The sequence below is a fragment of the Numida meleagris genome, chromosome 3 (assembly GCF_002078875.1).
Source record: "Numida meleagris isolate 19003 breed g44 Domestic line chromosome 3, NumMel1.0, whole genome shotgun sequence".
NCBI classification, from domain to species: domain Eukaryota; kingdom Metazoa; phylum Chordata; class Aves; order Galliformes; family Numididae; genus Numida; species Numida meleagris.
In genome coordinates, this window is record NC_034411.1 from 90,677,631 (window position 1) to 90,698,418 (window position 20,788).

General features: G+C 34.9%; 1 protein-coding gene across 4 annotated transcripts in view; it reads left to right on the top strand.

Annotated features, from left to right (window-relative positions):
• Positions 1–20,788, top strand: part of CSMD1 (CUB and Sushi multiple domains 1) — a 1,076,183-nt gene that overhangs the window by 1,044,315 nt on the left and 11,080 nt on the right. For 3 of the 4 annotated variants that reach the window (XM_021390292.1, XM_021390294.1, XM_021390295.1), the window contains 11 exons: positions 222–398; positions 2,184–2,363; positions 3,637–3,810; positions 4,323–4,496; positions 6,350–6,423; positions 11,193–11,304; positions 11,997–12,176; positions 13,776–13,820; positions 16,460–16,621; positions 17,736–17,848; positions 18,685–18,772. In XM_021390292.1, coding sequence (XP_021245967.1) covers positions 222–398; positions 2,184–2,363; positions 3,637–3,810; positions 4,323–4,496; positions 6,350–6,423; positions 11,193–11,304; positions 11,997–12,176; positions 13,776–13,820; positions 16,460–16,621; positions 17,736–17,848; positions 18,685–18,772 — 1,479 coding nt within the window. The remainder of the gene's footprint in view (positions 1–221; positions 399–2,183; positions 2,364–3,636; positions 3,811–4,322; positions 4,497–6,349; positions 6,424–11,192; positions 11,305–11,996; positions 12,177–13,775; positions 13,821–16,459; positions 16,622–17,735; positions 17,849–18,684; positions 18,773–20,788) is intronic. The other variant, XM_021390293.1, reaches the window with a different exon arrangement.

A 20,788-nucleotide genomic window follows, 5' to 3' on the forward strand; every position in this document is an offset into this window, starting at 1 on the left:
CCTTTTCCTTTTCCTTTTCCTTTTCCTTTTCCTTTTCCTTTTCCTTTTCCTTTTCCTTTTCCTTTTCCTTTTCCTTTTCCTTTTCCTTTTTTTTCCTTTTCCTTTTCCTTTTCCTTTTTTTTCCTTTTCCTTTTCCTTTCCTTTCCTTTTTTTCTTTTCTTTTTTTCCCAGCTAGTCACCTATTGTGGAAATATTTAATTTTTTTAACCTTTTCTTCACAGCTGTATCTTGTGGAAACCCTGGCACTCCAGCCAATGGTATGATAATATACAGTGATGGAATATTATTCTCCAGCTCAGTTATTTATGCCTGTTGGGAAGGTTACAAAACTTCAGGGCTAACTACTCGACATTGTACTGCTAATGGGACATGGACTGGCACTGCTCCAGACTGCACAGGTCAGAAATGTACATGTTTTCCCTCTAAAATAGCTTTAAAACAGTGAGACTGCTAACCTTCCTCCTGAAATGATTATTTTATTAGGAAAAAAAAAAAAAGCACATTTTTTCTTATTTCTGTGACTTGTGATACATAAATATTTTGTGTGCTTAAAGGCATATGTCTTTTTAATACAAGCTGGAAGTAGCCAGAAGTATCTTTTTAAGATAGATACGTAGGTAACTTTTCTGCAGGTGTTTATCTTGTGAATGACTTATGAATTAAAAGCATGACATTATTCCTTAGAATAAGTGTTCCTCTAAAATTTTCTTCAGCTTCTTTGTAGCTTATGTACACAGGTAGGTCTAAATCAGATCTTATCTAGTTGGATACATTGCTGTGCCTGTTTATATTGTGATAGAGCTGAGTCAGATCTGACTCACTGTCATGCTGTTAAGGACCAAGAGTCACGGAGCTGTGAGTCTGAGCTGCTCCACCAGAGTGAAGAGGGACAGCCAGGCAGCAGCTCTAGTTCTAGCTCTTGCTGATGAGGCCAGGCTTACAGTACTAAGCAAAGAGAGCACAGTATGTTCAGTGACAGTAACGTGGGACCACCACAGCCCAGTGATCCCTAGGCAAGTCTGCAGTGACAGGCAAGTTCCAGAACAAGCTGATTAGTCTAGTCAGCAAGGTACATGGCCAGGCATAGACATACCTGCGGTGTAGCTCAGTCAGAGACCAAAGGTGAGGCTTTGAGCTTAAATAGTGCTCTCAAACAAAGGGAGAGGCCCTAAACAAAGCTGCTCACAGTTCCTAGCTCTTTCCACTGCAGTCTGATCCTAAGTTATGTTTATACTGAATCAGAGCTGGCCTTGAGCACAGGTCCCCTGGGAAGTGGGAAAAGAGTGGCAAAGGCTGTTGGTGTATGCATGACCCTTAGAGGAACTTACTCAAAAGAATGGCATCTGTTAGAAAACCTACCTTTATCTCCTTACTTGAGAGATGTAATGTCAGATAAATAATGCTTAGTTTTATCGTGTTGCACAAAGTCTTCCTTTTAGGACTAAATAAGACAAAGCTTCTATGTTAAACATTAGAAATATAAACTAAATTCTGAGCTCAGTGGTACTGATTAAAAAAAAAAATCTCAGGAATTTCATAATTGCTGGAATTACATTAAATGATCGACATAAGACAAATTGTGACAAAACGTGCCAGTTTAAGCTGGTTTATTCCATGGAGGCCTTGTAGCTGTCACCTGATACCTGAAGGGAACCTACAAGAAAGCTGGAGAAGGACACTTTACCATGGAGTGTAGTGATAGGACAAGGGGTAATGACTATAAACTAAAATAGAATAGATTTAGATTGTATGTTTACGATGATGATGATGCTCTGGAAGAAGTTGGCCAGAAACGCTGTGGATGCCCCATCCCTGGAAGTGTTCAGGCTACACTGGATGAGTTGCCCCTTCCCATGGCAGTGTTTTGAAACTCTATGATTTTTAAGGTCCCTTCCAACCCAAACTTTTCTATGATTCTATAGATTCATAAAATCATTGATTCATAGAATCAGCATGGAATCACAGAAGTGATAGTATTTGAACTCAGAATTTGGCTCAGATTATTGCAATGCCTCAAAATTCAATTTTTTAGCTAGAAAAAAATGCTTTTGATTTTGTGTGAAATATGTTCAAAATGTTCTTGCTTTCCACACTAAAAGAAGAACATAGAACAACTAGCTGTACATAGTTTAATGTTTCATTATGTTTATTGAAAAAAATGCTTTTTTTCTTTCCCTCACTAGTGATCAGCTGTGGAGATCCAGGTGCTTTAGCAAATGGCATTCAGTTTGGAAATGACTTCACCTTTAATAAGACAGTCAGCTATCAGTGCAATCCAGGATATGTGATGGAGCCTGCCAGTTCACCCACCATGCGTTGTATAAAAGATAGCACGTGGAACCAAAGTAAACCAATTTGCAAAGGTGTGCATTTGAAAAATAGATTTAAAATACCATTTTTATACTGTATATGAATATCTAAAATAAATATAATTTTATGTTTGTATATTAATATATATCTGTATATTTATAGGAGAATTATCAATATTTTCTCTCGGATGATTGACATGCAAATACAACTAAATCATACATTTTATATATATTTTAGTGTAATATTTATATTTATATTGTATAAATGTCATGGTATAAAATTATTTATAATACTGATATTAATGACCACAGTAGGACCAAATCAGTCTGCAATGGAGATTACCAGAGCGCTTGGCTGAAAATTCTCGGGAATACTGAATGAAGTACGCACTTACTTTTTTGCCTCTTTTATCTTGAATTAAATGGCCAAAATTCCACAAAGAGATCCTCCAATCCAAGCTTGTCATTAAAGAATCCCACGTTGCTGTAGTGTAGTCGTCACAAATAATCATGAGTTTTCTTTACAAGTAGCTGATTACAAGTGCTAACATAATGGTCAGTGTGGGTATGGGGCTGAAAGGCAAATAAGGCAGTATGGTGAAAATTCTAAGCACTATTGCCAAAGGTCAGAGGGTAAATTCAACAGCTCAGGGCATTTGCTGCTTACAGAATGCCACCACATCTAGTACCACTTTAAAGAGTTATCTAAGTCTAGCCTCATAATTAAATTTTGGCATATGCATTTGACAGACCCTATTTTCTGTTATAGAAATCACTGGGTGAGTGAATTTAAACGTGTTTTTTGTTGAAAGAACTGATACATAAGTGCAAACTTCATCACTCCAGATTTCATCATTTTGTATACTTTTTCAGAAGCTGGAAAACATCAGAGTAGTTCTGAAGAATCTTAGGCATATAATTGTGAATGAAGCCAATGTCCATTGTCTGCTGAAAAGGAGGCAAGAAAAGGCCATATAAAGGGCTTTAAAATAAAATGAAAATATTTTTTAAAAATGTGTATGAACAATAATTATACCTACCAATGAATCAGTAGGGAAGAGACTCAGAACTAGGTAAGGTATATAATCTTCTAGCTTCCAGCAACCTAGAGCTCAGGGACTTCCTAGGCTTTGAGGTGTTTTTTTTTGTATTTAAATTGCTTTTCCATTTATTACAGTTTGCTATGTCAACACTTTTTTCTTCTCTATGGAGCTGAACAGCATATATTCATTTATTTATTAGTTACAAAGGTATAACAAGATATTATGTTACATTCTCCTGGACCTTATAAAATCTTGAAATTCCAACTTTCCTTTTTATGATCTAGCTATCACCTGTGGCCCCCCTCCACCAGTACTCAATGGGAAAGTGGAAGGATCTGATTATCGCTGGGGTGCTAGTGTCAGTTACAGCTGTGCAGAAGGCTATCAGCTATCTAACACAGCTATTCTTTCCTGTGAGGGTCGAGGAATATGGCGAGGAGACATCCCACAATGTTTGCGTAAGTTTTCAGGGTCCATTGTGTTGGGCTTCACCAAACTGTCTCAGACTACAGTCCATTTTTTTTTTCCTCACAGTTTAAAAAGCACTTGGCTAGATCACATACTCTGCCATTTGTTTTCCAGTTTCTTCTTAATCTGTCATATTCTGTCCTTCAATGCTTGAAATTTTGTCAAGACTCTGACAAACATTTTTCCCTTTACTTAGGTCAAAAATTTCAAGCCAACTCACCTGAGGGTGAATGTTATGATGAATGGTTACATTTAGCATTGTCTACTTTGAGATTACTTTGTGAACCAAATCTAACAAACATTTAAGTGTCTCAATTAAAAGGTCTGTTTTTACAGGTTAATTTTGATGATTATAATAACTATAATAGTGAGAATTATTTTTAAATTGCTGTCAGTAATTTATTTGAGCTATAACACTACACAGATAAATGAACATAGATAGCATTTCCTGTCGTATTCAGTATTCCTGACTTGAACTTTCCTTTTTTTTTGTATGTATTAGCGGTGTTTTGTGGTGACCCTGGTACTCCAGCAGAAGGACGCTTGAATGGAAAAAGTTTCACTTACAGATCTGAAGTTAGCTTTCAGTGCAGACCTCCTTTTATTCTGATAGGCTCTTCAAGAAGATTTTGCCAAGCAGATGGTACTTGGAGTGGAATACAACCAACATGCATTGGTATTAATTACTATTACTTGTGCTGTTTCTGCTGAGAACATTCTTGATCTATTACACTATCACGAGTCTAGCAATTAGCTTTCCAAATACAGAAAACTTCTGTGTAATATAAAAAGAACCAGATAAATAAGGTTATATTTTGAGTTTAAAAAGATAGGATAAACACAATCACATATGAAGTCATTTACAAATTCACATGATTATTTGTCTACTGGAAATGCAGAGTCAATAAATTTGTTCCATCTATTTATAGGGTCTTTTAGATAAACATAAGATTTTGGCAGATTAATGACTGGATTCTGTCACTGGAGAGTTAAAGACACTTGTCAGAATGAATCCTAAATCAAAAAGCTTTTTCGACCTTATGATTGTGGCTGGGACAGTTCAAAAGAATGAGGTGTGCAAGGTCTGATCATTTGAAGTTCTGGTAAACTGCCAAGCACTCTCTGTTTCTCATTGACTGATGTACAAGTGATAGGCTTTTAGCATGATACATAATCAGATTAACTGTGAGAAATGCTGGACACCGTAACTCCCATTGAAATCAGCATTTGACCCAAAGTCACGAGACTTGATAATGAAAATTATTTTGGTGTGATAATAGAAAAAGACTCTGATATTTCTAGAGAAACTCATTCCAGTATAGCCTGTAGCCCATTTATGTGTTTTTCTGTGTCTCAGATATTGGCTCTGTGGAAGAGCTGGACTGTGCACTCAGGGAGAAGGTGAAAAGTATGATTAGTAAAAACAGCCTGTATTTGTAAATTAGGAAATAAGCATTCAATACAATTCTTTGAAATGAAATCAAAACCTTCTGACCATGGATTTTATAAGCTCAGCAATATATGTTGTACGTGCTTTTTTTAACAGAGGCAAGAAGGTTTACAAAAACAAAATGTAAGGTGAAACAAATTTTAGAATGGTATTATGTCAATTCTTTTTATACTTTATATAGCATACTATAGAAGTATATGAAATTCAGTTTCATATTTCTATTATTAGCAGTGGTATTCCAGCTCATGATAATTTGTAAACAGTCCTTGACCTTCTCAGTATGTTTGACTTTTATTTTCACATTAGGTCAACATTCCCCTACCTTTTGAAGATTTTAGTAATATCAGTCCAGTTGAACTGCAATGCTCTTATAATAGTCAACACTAAAATGGAAGCTGACTGAGAGTGGAATGGCATATATGCGTCAGTTTCTCTTCTACAGAAAATTACAAGTTGTTACTGATGAAATGTGGGCCCAAATTCTGTTCTTCAAATTGCATTCTGCACAGAAGCAGACTTGATTGCCAAGAAGGAATCACATAGTACAGAGACATCCGTCAGATCTGGTCCTGTGCTTTGGCACCCCCAGAGAAAATACACCATCAGAATGTGAAGTGGACATGAGTGAATCAAAATTAATTTTAGACTTTTAATTTATACTTATGAAAATTATCATTTATTTTTATGATCATTTAATTAGCCAAACTCTGTTAGTGTATCTTTTTTTGGGGTGGGAAGAGGGCTTTATTTTTATTCTCTGACGACAGCTGAGATAACAGTCCATTTGAAATATTTATTTTCATGATGATGTTGAACAAATTCTATAAAACATAAGTATTTTACTTGCTATAAGAAAGCAGATTTTTTTGTTGTTGTTAGAAATCTGACTTAACCATTGATCTCTTCATTGGATTCACTATTGGATTTCATTGCATATTGAAATAAACATGTGTATTAAAAATGGGATTAATATTATTATTACAGTACATTGATGGCTTAATCTTTGCAAACAGTTTTAGCCTATTTTTTTTTTTTTTGTGCAATAGTAATATCTGTAAATGTTTCATATTTTACAATAGATCCAGCTCATAATACATGTACAGACCCTGGCACTCCACATTTTGGAATACAAAACAGTTCCAGAGGTTATGAGGTAATTCTTTCTTTTATTTATTAGCTTCCTAAAATGAAGATGCATTTAATAATCACAAGTACATTGACTTATCTGTAGGCTTAATTGACTAATGTAAACTTTCATACATTTCAACATCTTTTTTTTTTTTTAACATATAGTTTGAAGAAAGAACTTTTAACCTTGCAATATATCATGTATTCAGTCCTCTAGGAGACTTCAACAAGGACTATTTATAAATTGATTACCTAATTTGATATGACATAATTACATTGCTTTATGACAATAATTCTGTCTTACACTGATGAATAGTCAGTAAATACCTAACAACTGAAGATCTGTCTGATCTATGAAATTCTTGACAAAAAAGTCAGCGTCTTTTCTAAATTATCAATTCACATTACATTTTATTAAAAGTCAGAGAGTATAAAATGATTCTGTGTGGTAGATGCAGGTACTCCTTTCTATGATTTCTAGACTCTTCAAATGATATTTGTTTTACAAGTGACATCATAAAAGTGACTGAAGAAATAAAAATGGATGCAAACATAACAAATGCACAATCATTATTTACAGGGGCTGCTCTGAAAGTAATGTCTCCTATTTTATTGTATTGGCACACAACATCAGAAGCAGATGTTGATGGTATGGTATGGCAGTAGAGATTGAACCTTCCCACCAGTATACCTTTATCTTTTGTTGCCTTGTGACAGATGGCAGCAGAGGGGCAGTCTGACAAAATGGTGTCTGACACGGAAGTGTGTATGAATTATAGAATCCTTAGAGTTGGAAGGGACCTCTGAAGGCCATCTAGTCCAACTCCCCTGCAATGAACAGGGACACCACAGCTAGATAAGGATGCCCAGAACCTGATCCAGCCTCGCCTTGAAAATCTCTAGGGACGGGGCATCAACCGCATCGCTAGGCAAGCTGTTCCAGTGCCTCACCACCCTCTCTGTAAAAGATTTTTTCCTTATATCTAAACTAAATCTACCCTCTTTAAGCTTGACACCACTTCCCCTTGTTCTGTCACCACAGACCGTGCTAAAGAGGGGTGCATTTCAGCAGTGGTGACAGTGACATGAAAGATAAGCCATGTCCCAGATGGCCATGCACAGCTGTCACACTACAAAGTTAAAAGCAAGATCTTGATTTTCTCATCCTTGAAAACTGGAGATTATAATCAGGAAACTGTGTATGGAGCTGAATATCAGCTTCAGTTCTTTGGAAATGATAGTGGCAACATTGGTACATTGCAAAGTTTGCACCATGTGCGTCCCATTAATGCTCACACAGAAACAGAAAGAAAACTGTATGCAAGTTTGTCAGGACCTATGAGGCTGAAGGTGCTGGGACTTTATTACTGTGCTGGGATGTGGTGTCACCACTACAAACCAGAATCAAAATGGCAGTCTGTGCAAAGGTGAACTGTGAATTCCCCATCAAATAAAAAAGTTTAAGTTGCAGCCCTTAGTAAAGAAAGTGATGCACACTGTCTTTTGGGATAGGAGAGGGTGACCTTCATGGATTTCCTGGAACCTGGACAAACCATCAACTCTGACCACAGTATCACAACACTGACTAATCTGAAGGCTCAAACTTCCAGAGTCAGGTGAAAGAAGACAACCTTTCTCTTGCAACATGATTATGCCAGGTCTTATACCAGTTTTTTAGCAATGACACTGTCATAGCATCTCTGAAACTGTGGGTCACCTCCACTAGTGCAGATTTTTCTGAGCATGGCATGGAAACTCTTGCTCATTGCTGGCAAAAATGCATAACTAATGGTGGTGACTGTTGAAAAATATTGTTTTGTGGCTGAGAATTTGCTCTATCAAATAGTGTTCTTGTGCTCTTTCTATCTGTTATATTTTCCATGGAAAGCATGACTTTTGGAGCAAACTATATACATTGATTAACTTTGTTCCAATAGATTCTTGAGTTATAAATATTTGTGACTTGAATTTGAAATATATATACTTATTTCTGAACCAAGGGCAGTGTGCCACATGGTGTTATGATCAGATTAGTACTGTTATTTAAATAATCCTTTCTGTAAATTCCTATGGTTATTGGTATCCTTCCATTTGCAATTGTGCTATCACTGCTGTGGCTCTCAGCTTCTCAGTTCCTGAAGGAGGAGCCCAGGTGCTTTTTCCCTAGCCATGTCTTGTCCTCACCCCCAAGGTGATTCCTCTAGTAATAGGTGCAGTTGTCTCATCTTGCCCTTATGCCTGTCCCAAGTCATGGTTTCAAAAACAACTGTAATCATTGTACCTAATATGATCTTTTATTTTATTTTCCTCTCCTACTTTTACCTGCCTTACAAGTTGGTTGACATTTGTACAAGAGTTACACTGGGCAATTCATGTTCTAATTTCAGTTGAATACTTTCATTCATTTCTGGAGGCAGTGACAGATTTTTATTTGTTCTGGACTTAGTCTTTCTCAAGTATGTTCTTTCATTCAAACTCAAATAATAATTCTTCTGTGTTGAAGTTGTATATAAAGACAGTACTATGGTGAAATCACTGGTACAAAAAGATGTAGACTTCTCTTAAAACTAGTGAAGTAGATTTTTTTATTACTATTATTTTTTGCATATGAAATTATGACAATTTTTATGGCTTAGCCAAGTTTTCATAAGTAAACTTTTAACAGCCTTTCATCATTAAAGATTTGATGACATGTAGCTGACTTTATTGTCTTTTTTTTTCCCAGTCTACTATCAATTCTGTATTGCCCCATTCATTTTGTGCAGTGTTTCATAGTACACTGCTTTTGTTTCTACTTTTTTTTTTTCTGTAAAAATAAAAAAGAAATAGAACTCCGTAACTACCTTGCACCTAGACCTTAAACTTTTCCTTCATCTTTTGGATCAGTGAGAAAATATTTGCAACTCATCATTACTTATCAGATCATAATTGGCAATTTCACAAGAGTCAGAATGACAGTCAAGACTAGCTACACTCTCTTCTGGTCTCTGCTAGACATGTGTGTCCTTGGCAAGACACTGTTTAAAAATAGTTACAAATAGATAAGCCTGCAAAACCATATCTGTTTGACCTTTAAAAATATCAGCCGATTTCCCAGGCCACTTCAGGAAGATCCAGAGTTGCATTTGCTGAACATCTATCATGATAATCTTTTTTAGGTAACTGATTGTATAGTTAACTTAGGTAGCCACTTCTTCTCAAGATACTGCCCATTTTTAATGTCCATCAAAGTCCTTCAATGAATTTTGCATTGTAGAGCTATCGGCATTTATAAACTTACAAATTATTTTATCAATATGCATTGGTTACTGCTCATTTGCAACTTGCTTTCATTTTTCCATGTGATGTTACTTCATTAGTAAATTGTATAATTATGGATAGTACTTTTTTTTTTTTTTTCATTTCACCTGATCTGTACTGCGAATTTATGTAAAAACAAAACAATGGCTAACAAGTAAGACCCACATCCTCAAATATCTTGGCCTAGAGTTATATTCTGGTTACTTTTGTCACTGCTATCAATAATTCTGTTTTACTAGAACTTTCCACACAATCTCTTTCTTATGTTATGAAAAGTCTTCCTTCATCACTTATTTTTATCCATATTTCATACTTTTGTCAGTGCAAGTCAGAGAGCTTTCTCAGTTGTTTCACACTTTCTTCTAAAAAGATCTTGTCACAGTTTACTATAAAAAATCTTTCCATAACATTACTCTGCCAGTTGAACATCTCAGATTAAACAGGTATTTTATAGTAACAAATGCAGTGTAAGGAATTGTGGCTTGGAGTTTTCTGGAATTTACTTATGGATGAAACAGCTTACAGTTCTTTCTTTTTACCCTTCAAATATTTTTGATGAGGTAACACAATGAGAAACCTTTAAAGTAGACTGGGGGAAGAACTCCTTGGGAGCAGCCCTGTGGAGAAGGACTTGGGGGTCCTGGTGGATGAGAAGCTGGACATGAGCCAGCAGTGTGCGCTGGCAGCCCGGAAGGCCAGCTATGTTCAGGGCTGCATTAAAAGAGTAGTGGCCAGCAGGGAGAGGGAGATGATTGTCCCCCTCTACTCGGCTCTTGTGAGGCCCCATCTAGAGTACTGGCCTGGGGCCCCCAGTACAAGAGAGATGCAGAGCTCTTGGAACGAGTTCAGAGGAGGGCCACCAAGATGATCAGAGGGCTGGAGCACCACTCCTGTGAAGAAAGATTGAGGGAGCTGGGCTTGTTTAGCTTGTAGAAGAGAAGGCTCCAGGAAGACCTCACTGTGGACTTCTAGTACTTGAAGGGAGTGTATAAACAGGAGGGGGAATGATTGTTCACAAGGGTGGATAGTGATAGAACACAGGGGAATGGTTTTAAACTGAGACGGGAGATTTAGGTTAGATATTCGGAGGAAGTTTTTCACTCAGAGGGTGGTGATGCACTGGAACAGGTTGCCCAAGGAGGTTGTGGTTGCCTCATCCCTGGAGGCATTCAAGGCAAGGCTGGATGTGGCTCTGGACAGTCTGGTCTAGTGGCTGGCAAACCTGCACTGTCACACTGCATTGTCACACTGACAAACTAATAAGAGGAAATGTATGTCATTCTTCTCCATGTGCACAGCCTTGTCAATATGCTTCTACTTACTGCTTTCAAATGAGGTTATTGTTCAAAATTTTCATATTATTAAAGAAATAGCTTAAAAATGGTAACCAAAGGACACACACAAAAAAATCTCTCTACTAGCTTATCACTGTCTTGGTAGCTAATTACACATGATGGCTACTTCTTTCATCTAATATTCTGTTTTGATCCTTAGGTTGGGAGTACAGTCTTTTTCAGATGCAGAAAAGGTTATCATATCCAGGGATCTACAACCCGTTCTTGTCTTGCTAACTTAACTTGGAGTGGCATACAGTCCGAATGTATTCGTAAGTGCAGTTTCTTACCTAATGAGTTTGTACACTGCAATTTTGAAAGACTTAGGGATTAATGCATGTGGAAATTCATAGCACAGAGTATGCTACAAAAATGTCAATTTTATTTAACAGTATTTATGCTTTTTTTTTTTGTTGTTTTGTTTTTGCTTTTGCTTCCTGTTCTAAGAACAAATATGTATTTAGGATACTACTTTTAAGTAAGATTTTTCAGATATTGTTTTCTTCTTAAATACACAATGCACAATAATTTAATCATTATAAAAAAAAAAGTTTGTCCTCATTAACCAACTGCATTAGTGTTTTTAAGTTAATCTTTTCTCTTTGTATGTGTGTGTATATGTGTGTACTGGATTAATAGAGAATAGAAAGTAGCCTAAATACCTGAAGCTCTGACAGTACAATATTCAAAGGACATGCAGTTGCTTGTGTTTCCCCTCACTTTAATTATTTTTAGTCTTGCTATCACAATTTGGCATACTGCTCAAAAATATCATTTTCATCTTCCCACAAGCCATACACTCAGAGCATTACTGTTACAAATGAAAGCTACTGATGTTTCTAAAAGTGTACAAAGTTTACCTATTAACAGGGAATACATTGGCGTGCATTTGTTTTAAATTAAGTACACTAATCCTGTGGATGCTGTTTGCCATCATTTTCTAACTCTTAAAAACCCTTTGCAGCTCATGCATGCAGGCAGCCAGAGACACCGGCACATGTAGATGTGAAAGCAATAGACCTTCCTACTCTAGGGTATACTTTGGTGTATACCTGTCAGCCAGGATTTTTTCTTGCTGGTGGATCAGAGCATCGGACATGTAAGCCAGATATGAAATGGACAGGAAAATCACCTATTTGTAAAAGTAAGTCATTATTAAGTGATATGTTCTGCCCTACTTGGTTGGGTTTCATTTTCCCTGACATTTACCTTTTATGTACTAGGACTGAATTGTCCCAATTACCACTTAAAAATGCATATGACACAAAAGTTTTTTTATTTTGTGAAATGAACCATTATAAAAGTCAAAGTAAGCACAGCATCTAAGAAAACATAGGGGTATGTGTATGTATGTATATATGTATGCACATATACATGATTTTACTCCTTAGTGGCAAACGAGAACAACAAAAATCAACACAATATAAAGTATTACTCTTAACTATATTTCTCCTAATGTTTATGGTGTAGTTTTAAAGAGTATTTCAATGTCTTCATTTCTGGAAGTACAAAAAAATTGTTTCACAGCAGTTGTCTTCTAGATTCAGGCAAAAATTCAGGAATGCTTTTTTGTCTGAGAAAAACGTCCATAATAAAAATGAACAACAAACAAACAAATAAAATATTTGCACCTGATTCCACTTTTATTTATATCCTTGTAAATTTCCTATTGCTTTTGTAGAATAACTCTGAGTATGTAATTGTGAGGTTTAGTTTTGGCCTTTGCATGTGAAAAAACATGGCTAAGTACCTAATCCAGCTAACCAAAAAAGTTAAGTTTGTAATATGATCAAAAGAAAGGCAATCAGATGCCATGGGAAAGACAGTTGCAACACTACATTTACTTCTAATGTGTCAAGGAACTCTGCACAGATCTGAGGTTGGAACTGAATTTCATTTTATAGTTTTTTGTTTCAACTAGAGAAGTATAATCTGCACATAAAAATTAATCTTCTTACTCTAGATGTGTAAAGGATGATTTTTCATGGGTAATATGTAATTAATACATTGAGATAAAAGCTCTTGTATGCTTTTTGTTGATTTTCTTTTTTATTGGCATGCAATCCCTAGATATAATTCTCTTTCTGCGCTCCACACTTTCTATGCTGTTTTATTGCTTAAAAAGTCTAATCTGTGAGTTTCTGCTCCTAAAGAGAAAGAAAAAAAAACCACAAAAATTATGTAAGACAGAATCTACTACCAGATAGTGATTTTTAGGTGTCTAATAATATGAGGCCACAGCTTTAGCTGAATCAATAGACATAACTGCTAAGAACACTAGAAGTATAGCAAATGATACCTCTTGTGATTCTTTCCCATGATATCTGATCCTGTCATCTTAATCCAACTGTTTTTTTCTGATCTGTAGCAAACCTTATTAATGAAGTTTTTGTTATATTTAGCATAATATTATGCATAATTAGATATAGTATTTGTCCCCTAAATAAGGCTCTCTTTTATAGCAGAGACTGATATAAAATCATAGGCCAAAGTGTATAAAATAATTATATAACCAGACAACTTTCCACAGTAAAAATGTTGCTTTCCTAAATTAATTTCTGATGGCTTTTGTTTAAGTGGATAGGTTTGAACATGTTAAGTATTCAAGACTTCAGTTACTTCTGTTTTAAATATAACTTTATTGGATAAAGGATAATTGCATCGATCAGGCATTGTTTTAACATTCTATTTAAAAACTAACAAATATGTTCATGAAAATGATAATTTGTCTTTTTACTTGTAGGTAAAGGAGTGAGAGAAGTTAATGAAACAATAACTAAAACTCCAGGTTTGTATACAAGAAGAGTTTTAGATCTAAATAAATCAATCAATTCACACCCTAAATTGCTATGGTTGATAAAACTATTTCCAATATTTAAATTAGGTATTTTGTATCTCATTTCAAAATGAATGTAAATGTTGAGGTTATTCATAATAACAAGTACCATGTTAAACCTACTTTATCAAATTCTTTCCCAAACAATTTTATAATTTCAGTAATACCAATTCTGTGAACCATGCACACACAAAAAAAATGTCAAGGCATAAAGATAAATCATATATAAACAAGAAGTACATTTATATCAGAAAGATTGCTATAACTGAGAGCCTTATAATGAGCATAGACTGTAATTTTAGGGGCTGGGTTCAAAGTTTGGTCTTTTGCATAGTATGTTTTAAGAAACCAGGAAAAAAAAAATCCACTTTAGAAATTTTCTTGGCCTTCATTTCATAGAAACTCTCATTTCATAGGTACTCTATGCCAGGGTTTCTTGAACTGTGTGGTACATATGAACATTTGCACAGTCAATTTTGTCCTCCTGCCAGCGACAAAATAGAAATACATATGGTAACTCCTTTATGTAGATCTTTCAATCATTTTCAGAAAATGGGAAACCTATTCTTTTTACTGATTTAACTATGAGCAGATTTTTTTCACAAAATAAATGAGCTTGCAACTCTGAATTCTGAATGTTAGTAAACTATAGGGAAAACAAGATAAATGCTTAACCATCACAGCAATTCACGGAAGGACTGTGTAAAACAGATGCGATAAAGAGGTACTTCTGCTAATAATTAGTATTATAATATACATATATATATAATATATATATATATAATATAATATTAATATAATAGTGTCAGGTGAAACCTGATATGAGTTCTTTTCAAGTACATCACTTCTACATATGTGCAGTAATTCATGCCATAGCTTGTATTCGTTATAATTAATAAACAATTTATTGGAGAATTCACCTCGCTGAACAGCTAAGGTATCTATCAGTCTGCTACCACACAGGTTTTGAAGTTCAATGCCAAATTAAAATATAGACCAAATCAAACACACTCACTATGCAGAGCATCAGTATCTCACCATGTCACGTTGTTTATGACCTGTTTTAGTAAATAAGTGATATTTGAAAGGTATTTTTTGTAAAAATATTGAATATTACTATTGAACATGCCAACAATAGTAAGCAAATAATTGAAATTGAGTAATAAAAAGTAATAATTAACAAGTAAAAGTTTTCAGCTATTTTTTTTAAATCAAGTCTGCACTATTTTAAAATTGTGAGTTTTATTGAGTATAGAACACTGTAGTTTGGAACATTTTCTTTAGTTTGTTATCTGTCTTTTGGTAGGATTCTGTTTGCTGCTATCTATTCTCAATGGTTTTAAGATAATATATCTCAACTAAAGTTTTGGTAACAAAATAAATTTTCTCATTTCCACCTTTCAATATTTGAATAGAAATTATGTTGTTTATTGTTTATTAAAATGTATGTGGTTCCCATGGTTCTTGCTGCTTTGAGCAGCCTTTGCAGAACTTGTTAGGAGGCTGTTTTAATTAGTAGGCATGGATTTTCCCATTTTTTTCACATTCAGAAAAGAATCCACAGTTGATTCAATGTTTGTATAATAATACTTCATTTTTCTCATTCTGCATTTGTGTAGTGTGCAGGGAAGGCACAGACATTGCAGGAGCTCAGCAGAATGGGGTCAAAGCCACTTTGATTCCACAGCAGTCTTCACGGGGCACAGATGAACAGCTATTATTGGCAGTTAAAGTGGTCAGAGATGCCAAATATTGAAGATGTTAAATGTGACAATAGAAGTGTGGTGTCAGCTCCTTTGTAACAAAGTCTTACATATTAACTCTCAAAGCTGTTAACAGTTTCATGTCAATAATACTAGACATTTACCTCCACAGGAATAAATTCAGACACATGTTTTTAATTAATGATGAATAAAAGACAAACATAGTTTTAAAATGTTGGGTTTCAGATTCACTGTAAGTCACTGTTGTAACTAAGGAATGACAAATATTTAGGGAAATAAGTCTGAAAGACCCCTTGCAGGAAACATATGATTTTTAAGGACACACAAAAAAATTTGAGCAATAATGTGTGGAGAAAATACGTAGAGTCTAAAAAAGGACAATACAAACTTGTGCTAAACTGTATTTGCAATTCAGTGAAAACAGTTGAGTATTACACACAGTGCCACATTATTCATGAAGCAAGCAGGGTGGCCTAAGAATATCTCCTTCCTTGAGAATGATCTCCTCCTTTTTTCATGATGTGCTAAAGGTAGAGGTTTTGAGGAAAGAGTCCATTGTTTTTCATAGTCCTGGGGACATGCACCGAAGCACTCAAGCTTGAAGTGTGATGTTATTGAAGAGCATATATTGTAGTTGATGAGCATAATATAGTACAGGCAGTTGTGTGGAAAAGTCATTAAACACATTGTTTTGAAGACTGTAAACTTGTTACTGTAATACCTCCTTAGAATATCAGAGAAACTGAGGAGCATAGTTACGACTAGAAAGATTGTTGCTTCATTGTAATTTACCGATCTGTTTGTTTTCTTTCTCTTTGTTTTCGTTTTCTTGTTTTTTTTCTTTCTTTTTTTTTTTGACCTACTTAGTTCCTTCAGATGTGTTTTTTGTAAATTCACTGTGGAAGGGATTTTATGAATATCTAGGAAAAAGACAGCCTGCTACTCTTACTGTTGATTGGTTCAATACTACGAGCAGCAAAGTGAATGCCACATTCACTGAAGCATCCAGCCTACAACTCAAACTATCAGGTAGGTTCAGAATTCAATATTACAAAAAAAAAAAAAAAAAGAAAAAGAAAAAGAAAAAGAAAAGCAGTCCTTTTCATTTTTTTTTCCTGTCCAGTTTTCTTTTATTTTCTCCTAAACATAAATGAAGCAAAACCTATATTTTTTCTCTACAAACTTTTTACTGCTTATTTTGCAAAAGGAGAGGTGATAAATATAATGGTCACTTTAGCAGAGATTTCAGTCAATTTTTATGTAGTTACTCTATAGTTTTTCCCCTTACATTTCAAATAGGTAATGAGATGTATGGTTTTTTTTTTGTTGTTTTTGTTTTTGTTTTTTTTTTAATCCTGGACTTCTGGGTAGTATTGATCTTTGAGCTCACAGGTAATATTGAAGTGGCAGGCAGTGTATTTTAAGAATTTTGAGAATTCATTTAAAGAACTGTAATACTGAAAGGCTCCGCTATTCAGCAGTGGTTAGTGTCTGCTTTTAAAAAGCTTGGTCTTCAAACTAGCATGATGTACAGTAGGTGTAGACAAATCAAATAGCTTAATAAATTACACATACGTTTTAATCAACATCCTGTATTTCTTTCAGCTAATCTGATTGATGTTCTGATCTGGCCTCTGATCATAGCTACATTTGTAATGATTACTGTCAGCTATCAGTACCTTTAAAGATCAAAAGTTCAGAGAGAATTTGGCTACCATATAGCACATTTTCTTTCTCTGCACCATTGATATTTGTCATAGCAATATATTGTGATGTGAGTAAATATAAATTTGTCCGGTTCTAACTGGCAGTTATTTTAGTGAGGAAATGATTATATTTGTATTCAGAATTATTGAAAAGACAGATATTCTTGACCATTTATCTATAAAATCAAACAGTACAAAAACATCTTTGCATCCTGTTATCAAATATGGTATAGGGAAAGATCATTAAAATAAGATCCTGTTATTACAGCACTGTAAACTCTTCTTATTTTATCCAAGTTATAAAATTATGTTAATATGGAATGATTTTGACAAAATATTGTACTTTTGAAGCAATGTACTTGACATTGAAAGGAAATTTGTACAAGCTGGATCAAAAACTGTTTAAAAGGTACATGATACCTTCTTTATATTAACAGGTGTTTACAAGAAGGAAGAAGCCCATTTGCTATTGAAAATTTTTCAGATTAAAGGATCTAATGACATTTTCATAAACAAGTTTGAAAATGACAACTGGGCACTAGATGGTTATGTAAGTAACCAGACTACTTCAGATAAAACTTGTTGAGCTTAATATCAAGTAATCTGTGATTTTCTATGCAACTCCATCTTTTTATATGATAAATACTGCACACAGCACAATAGATATCAATGTAGAAATCACAGTATATTTACTTTCCAAAGTATGTAAGTTCCAAAGAATTCTCAGTTTAAGAATGGACGCGTAACAGAAAGTGCTTCACAGAAAGCGAGGATGAGCCAGATTGTATTTGATATTGCAACTGTTTTCCCATATTGAGCTACAATATAGTTCTGACACATGCTCAGTCAATCTCAGGTAAGCTATTTACACAATACTGTTTCAGTATAAAGGAAGGGGTAGAGATGTAATACCTTAACAGACTATTTAATTTAGCTTTGAATTTGCACCCACATGATTTTTTGTTGGCTAACCATTTCTGAAATGGTGATTCCTAGAGTTGGCATTTAGTCTTGAAGAAAAAGATTTATTTTCCTCTTTGCACTTCTTTGTGCCTTGTGATGCTCTCTGTATAAAATATTTTTTAAATGGACAGAAAATTCAGTGAACGTAACCGTATACTTAATCAACGATGTAAATATAAAGAATTTTAAAACCCAATATTTACATTGGATATTTTAAAGTCAGTCCATGTTTTTTATAAACATTAATAGTGATGCAAACTTAAAATGACAAATGGTCTATAAACAAATACATTAACATTTTAAGGAGAAAAAAATATGTAACAACTCTGTATATCTAAATCAGAAAAAAAAAAAAGCTAAATATCCTTATTTCTTTCCAAAATTATTATTATTTTTTCTTTTCCCTATTTCTATGTATTGTAGGTGTCATCAGGGCTTGAGAGAGGTGTTTTTACTTATCAAGGTGACATACATGGTAAAGACTTTGGAAAATTTATGTTCCAAAGACAAGGTAAATGCATTCATAGAGTTTTATTGTGTATAATATTTTCAAGTCTTGCAAGAGTGAATTCAACAAATGACTCTGTCAGCTTTCTAGCTGAAGTAAGCAAGTTTATTTCATGCCATTGCTATTATAAAATATATAATGAAATATGCATATTTGAAATTTACAGTTCAAATACTAAGTTAACTATGCTTAATATGTTATCACTTAATCTTTTGTGGCAGAGCTAAGTAATATGGTGATTACAAGATGTTCATAAAGAGAGCCCAATTGCAACTGTTCCCTTTTCAGTGAAGGTTTTTTTGAAAGCAACAAGTGTCATACAATGCAAAGCTTTTTTTTCTGCTCAAATACATAAAAGGCAAGCAGAATCATAAAGGAAATTGAAAGTACAGAATCAGAACTGATTCTAACAGTTTCATTAGGAGACTGTTTATTTTGGAATATGTATTTATTTAGATAGAGTTCTACTTTGCTGACAAAAATATGAAATTAATGACTGAGATAAATATTGCACCTGTGGATACAAGTGCTCCAGGAGCTGATGAAAAACTATTTATTTTTATTGTTGTTTTTTTTTTTTAATGAAAACTAGTATAACATTTACTCATAAATATTTATTCATAAAGTATTTTGGGAAGTACCAGCCGTGGACATCTGCATTTCCTGGTCTTTGAACTGGATATACGTAACACAGTATTTATACAGCAAAGTATTGGGCTAGTAGTAATAGGCAGCCTAGCCAACATATCTACACCAGCATGAATCTACATTTTACAAATTGTCTCAGTTTCATTAACATCATTGGTCCAGTACCCATTGACCTTCAAAGTTCTACCAAAACGCCCTGCTATTTCTTCACTCTATTAACTGTTGCAAAATCAGTTACCCTAAAGACATGCTCATCTTGACCAGCTTTCAAAGTTCCATGTATATTTAATCACAAGGAGAGAAGATTTTACTTTTCAAATTCTCAGCCTATGAACTGCCAGTTATTGAAGCTGAATACTATTTCAGGCTTCAGAGGAAACTCTTATGAGCCACAGACTGTCTATCTGCCTGTACTTCTGTATAATCCATGTCGTTATATCTAAACTGCTTTTTCTTTCTGATTTTAACAATCACACTATGAAAGTAGAGCACAAAGATTTATTCAAGCATATATCTTGTTGAAAAGCCTTTGATATCTCTACACAGTGGGACTATGTTTTGCTTTTTCTTGAGCCAGGCCAGAAAAAGGTCCCTAATTAGAATCATAGACACTTTAGAGTTGGAAGAGACCTTTAAAGATCATCTAGTCCAACTCCCCTGCAATTAACAGGGACATCCACAGCTGGATCAGGTTGCCCAAAGTTGCCTTGAAAGTCACCAGGGACAGGGCATCACCACATCACTAGGAAACCTGTTGCAGTGCCTCGTCACCCTCGCTGTAAAATACTTTTTCCTTATATCTAACCTAAATCTACCCTCAAACTGCTGGCCATACTTCTTTTGATGCAGATGAGGGTACAATTGTCTTTCTGGTTTTCAAGGCACATGTCCAGCTTGCCATCCACCAGTACCCCAGGTCTTCTTTGGCAGGGCTGCTCTCAGTCCTTTCATCCCCCAGCTTGTATTGGTAGTGATAGTGGATGTTAGCTCAACCCAGGTGCAAGACCTTGCATTTGGATTTGTTGAACCTCATGAGGTTCACCTGGGCCCAGTGCTCAAGCCTGTCTGGGTTCCTCTGGATGGCATCTCATCCCTCTGGTGTGTTGACAGCACCCCACAGATTGGTGTCATCAGCAAAGTTGCTGAGGGTGCATTCAACCACAGTGTCAATGTCATTGATGAAGGTATTAAAGAGAATCAGGCCCATCAGTGACCCCTGTGGGTTGTCACTGATCTCTGTCCAGACATTGAGCCATTGACCACCTGCCTCTGGACTTGATCCTGCAGCCAGTTCTTAATTCATTGAACAGTCCACCCATCAAATCCATATCTTTCCAACTGTTAAGAACTGAAATCCACTTAGATGATATC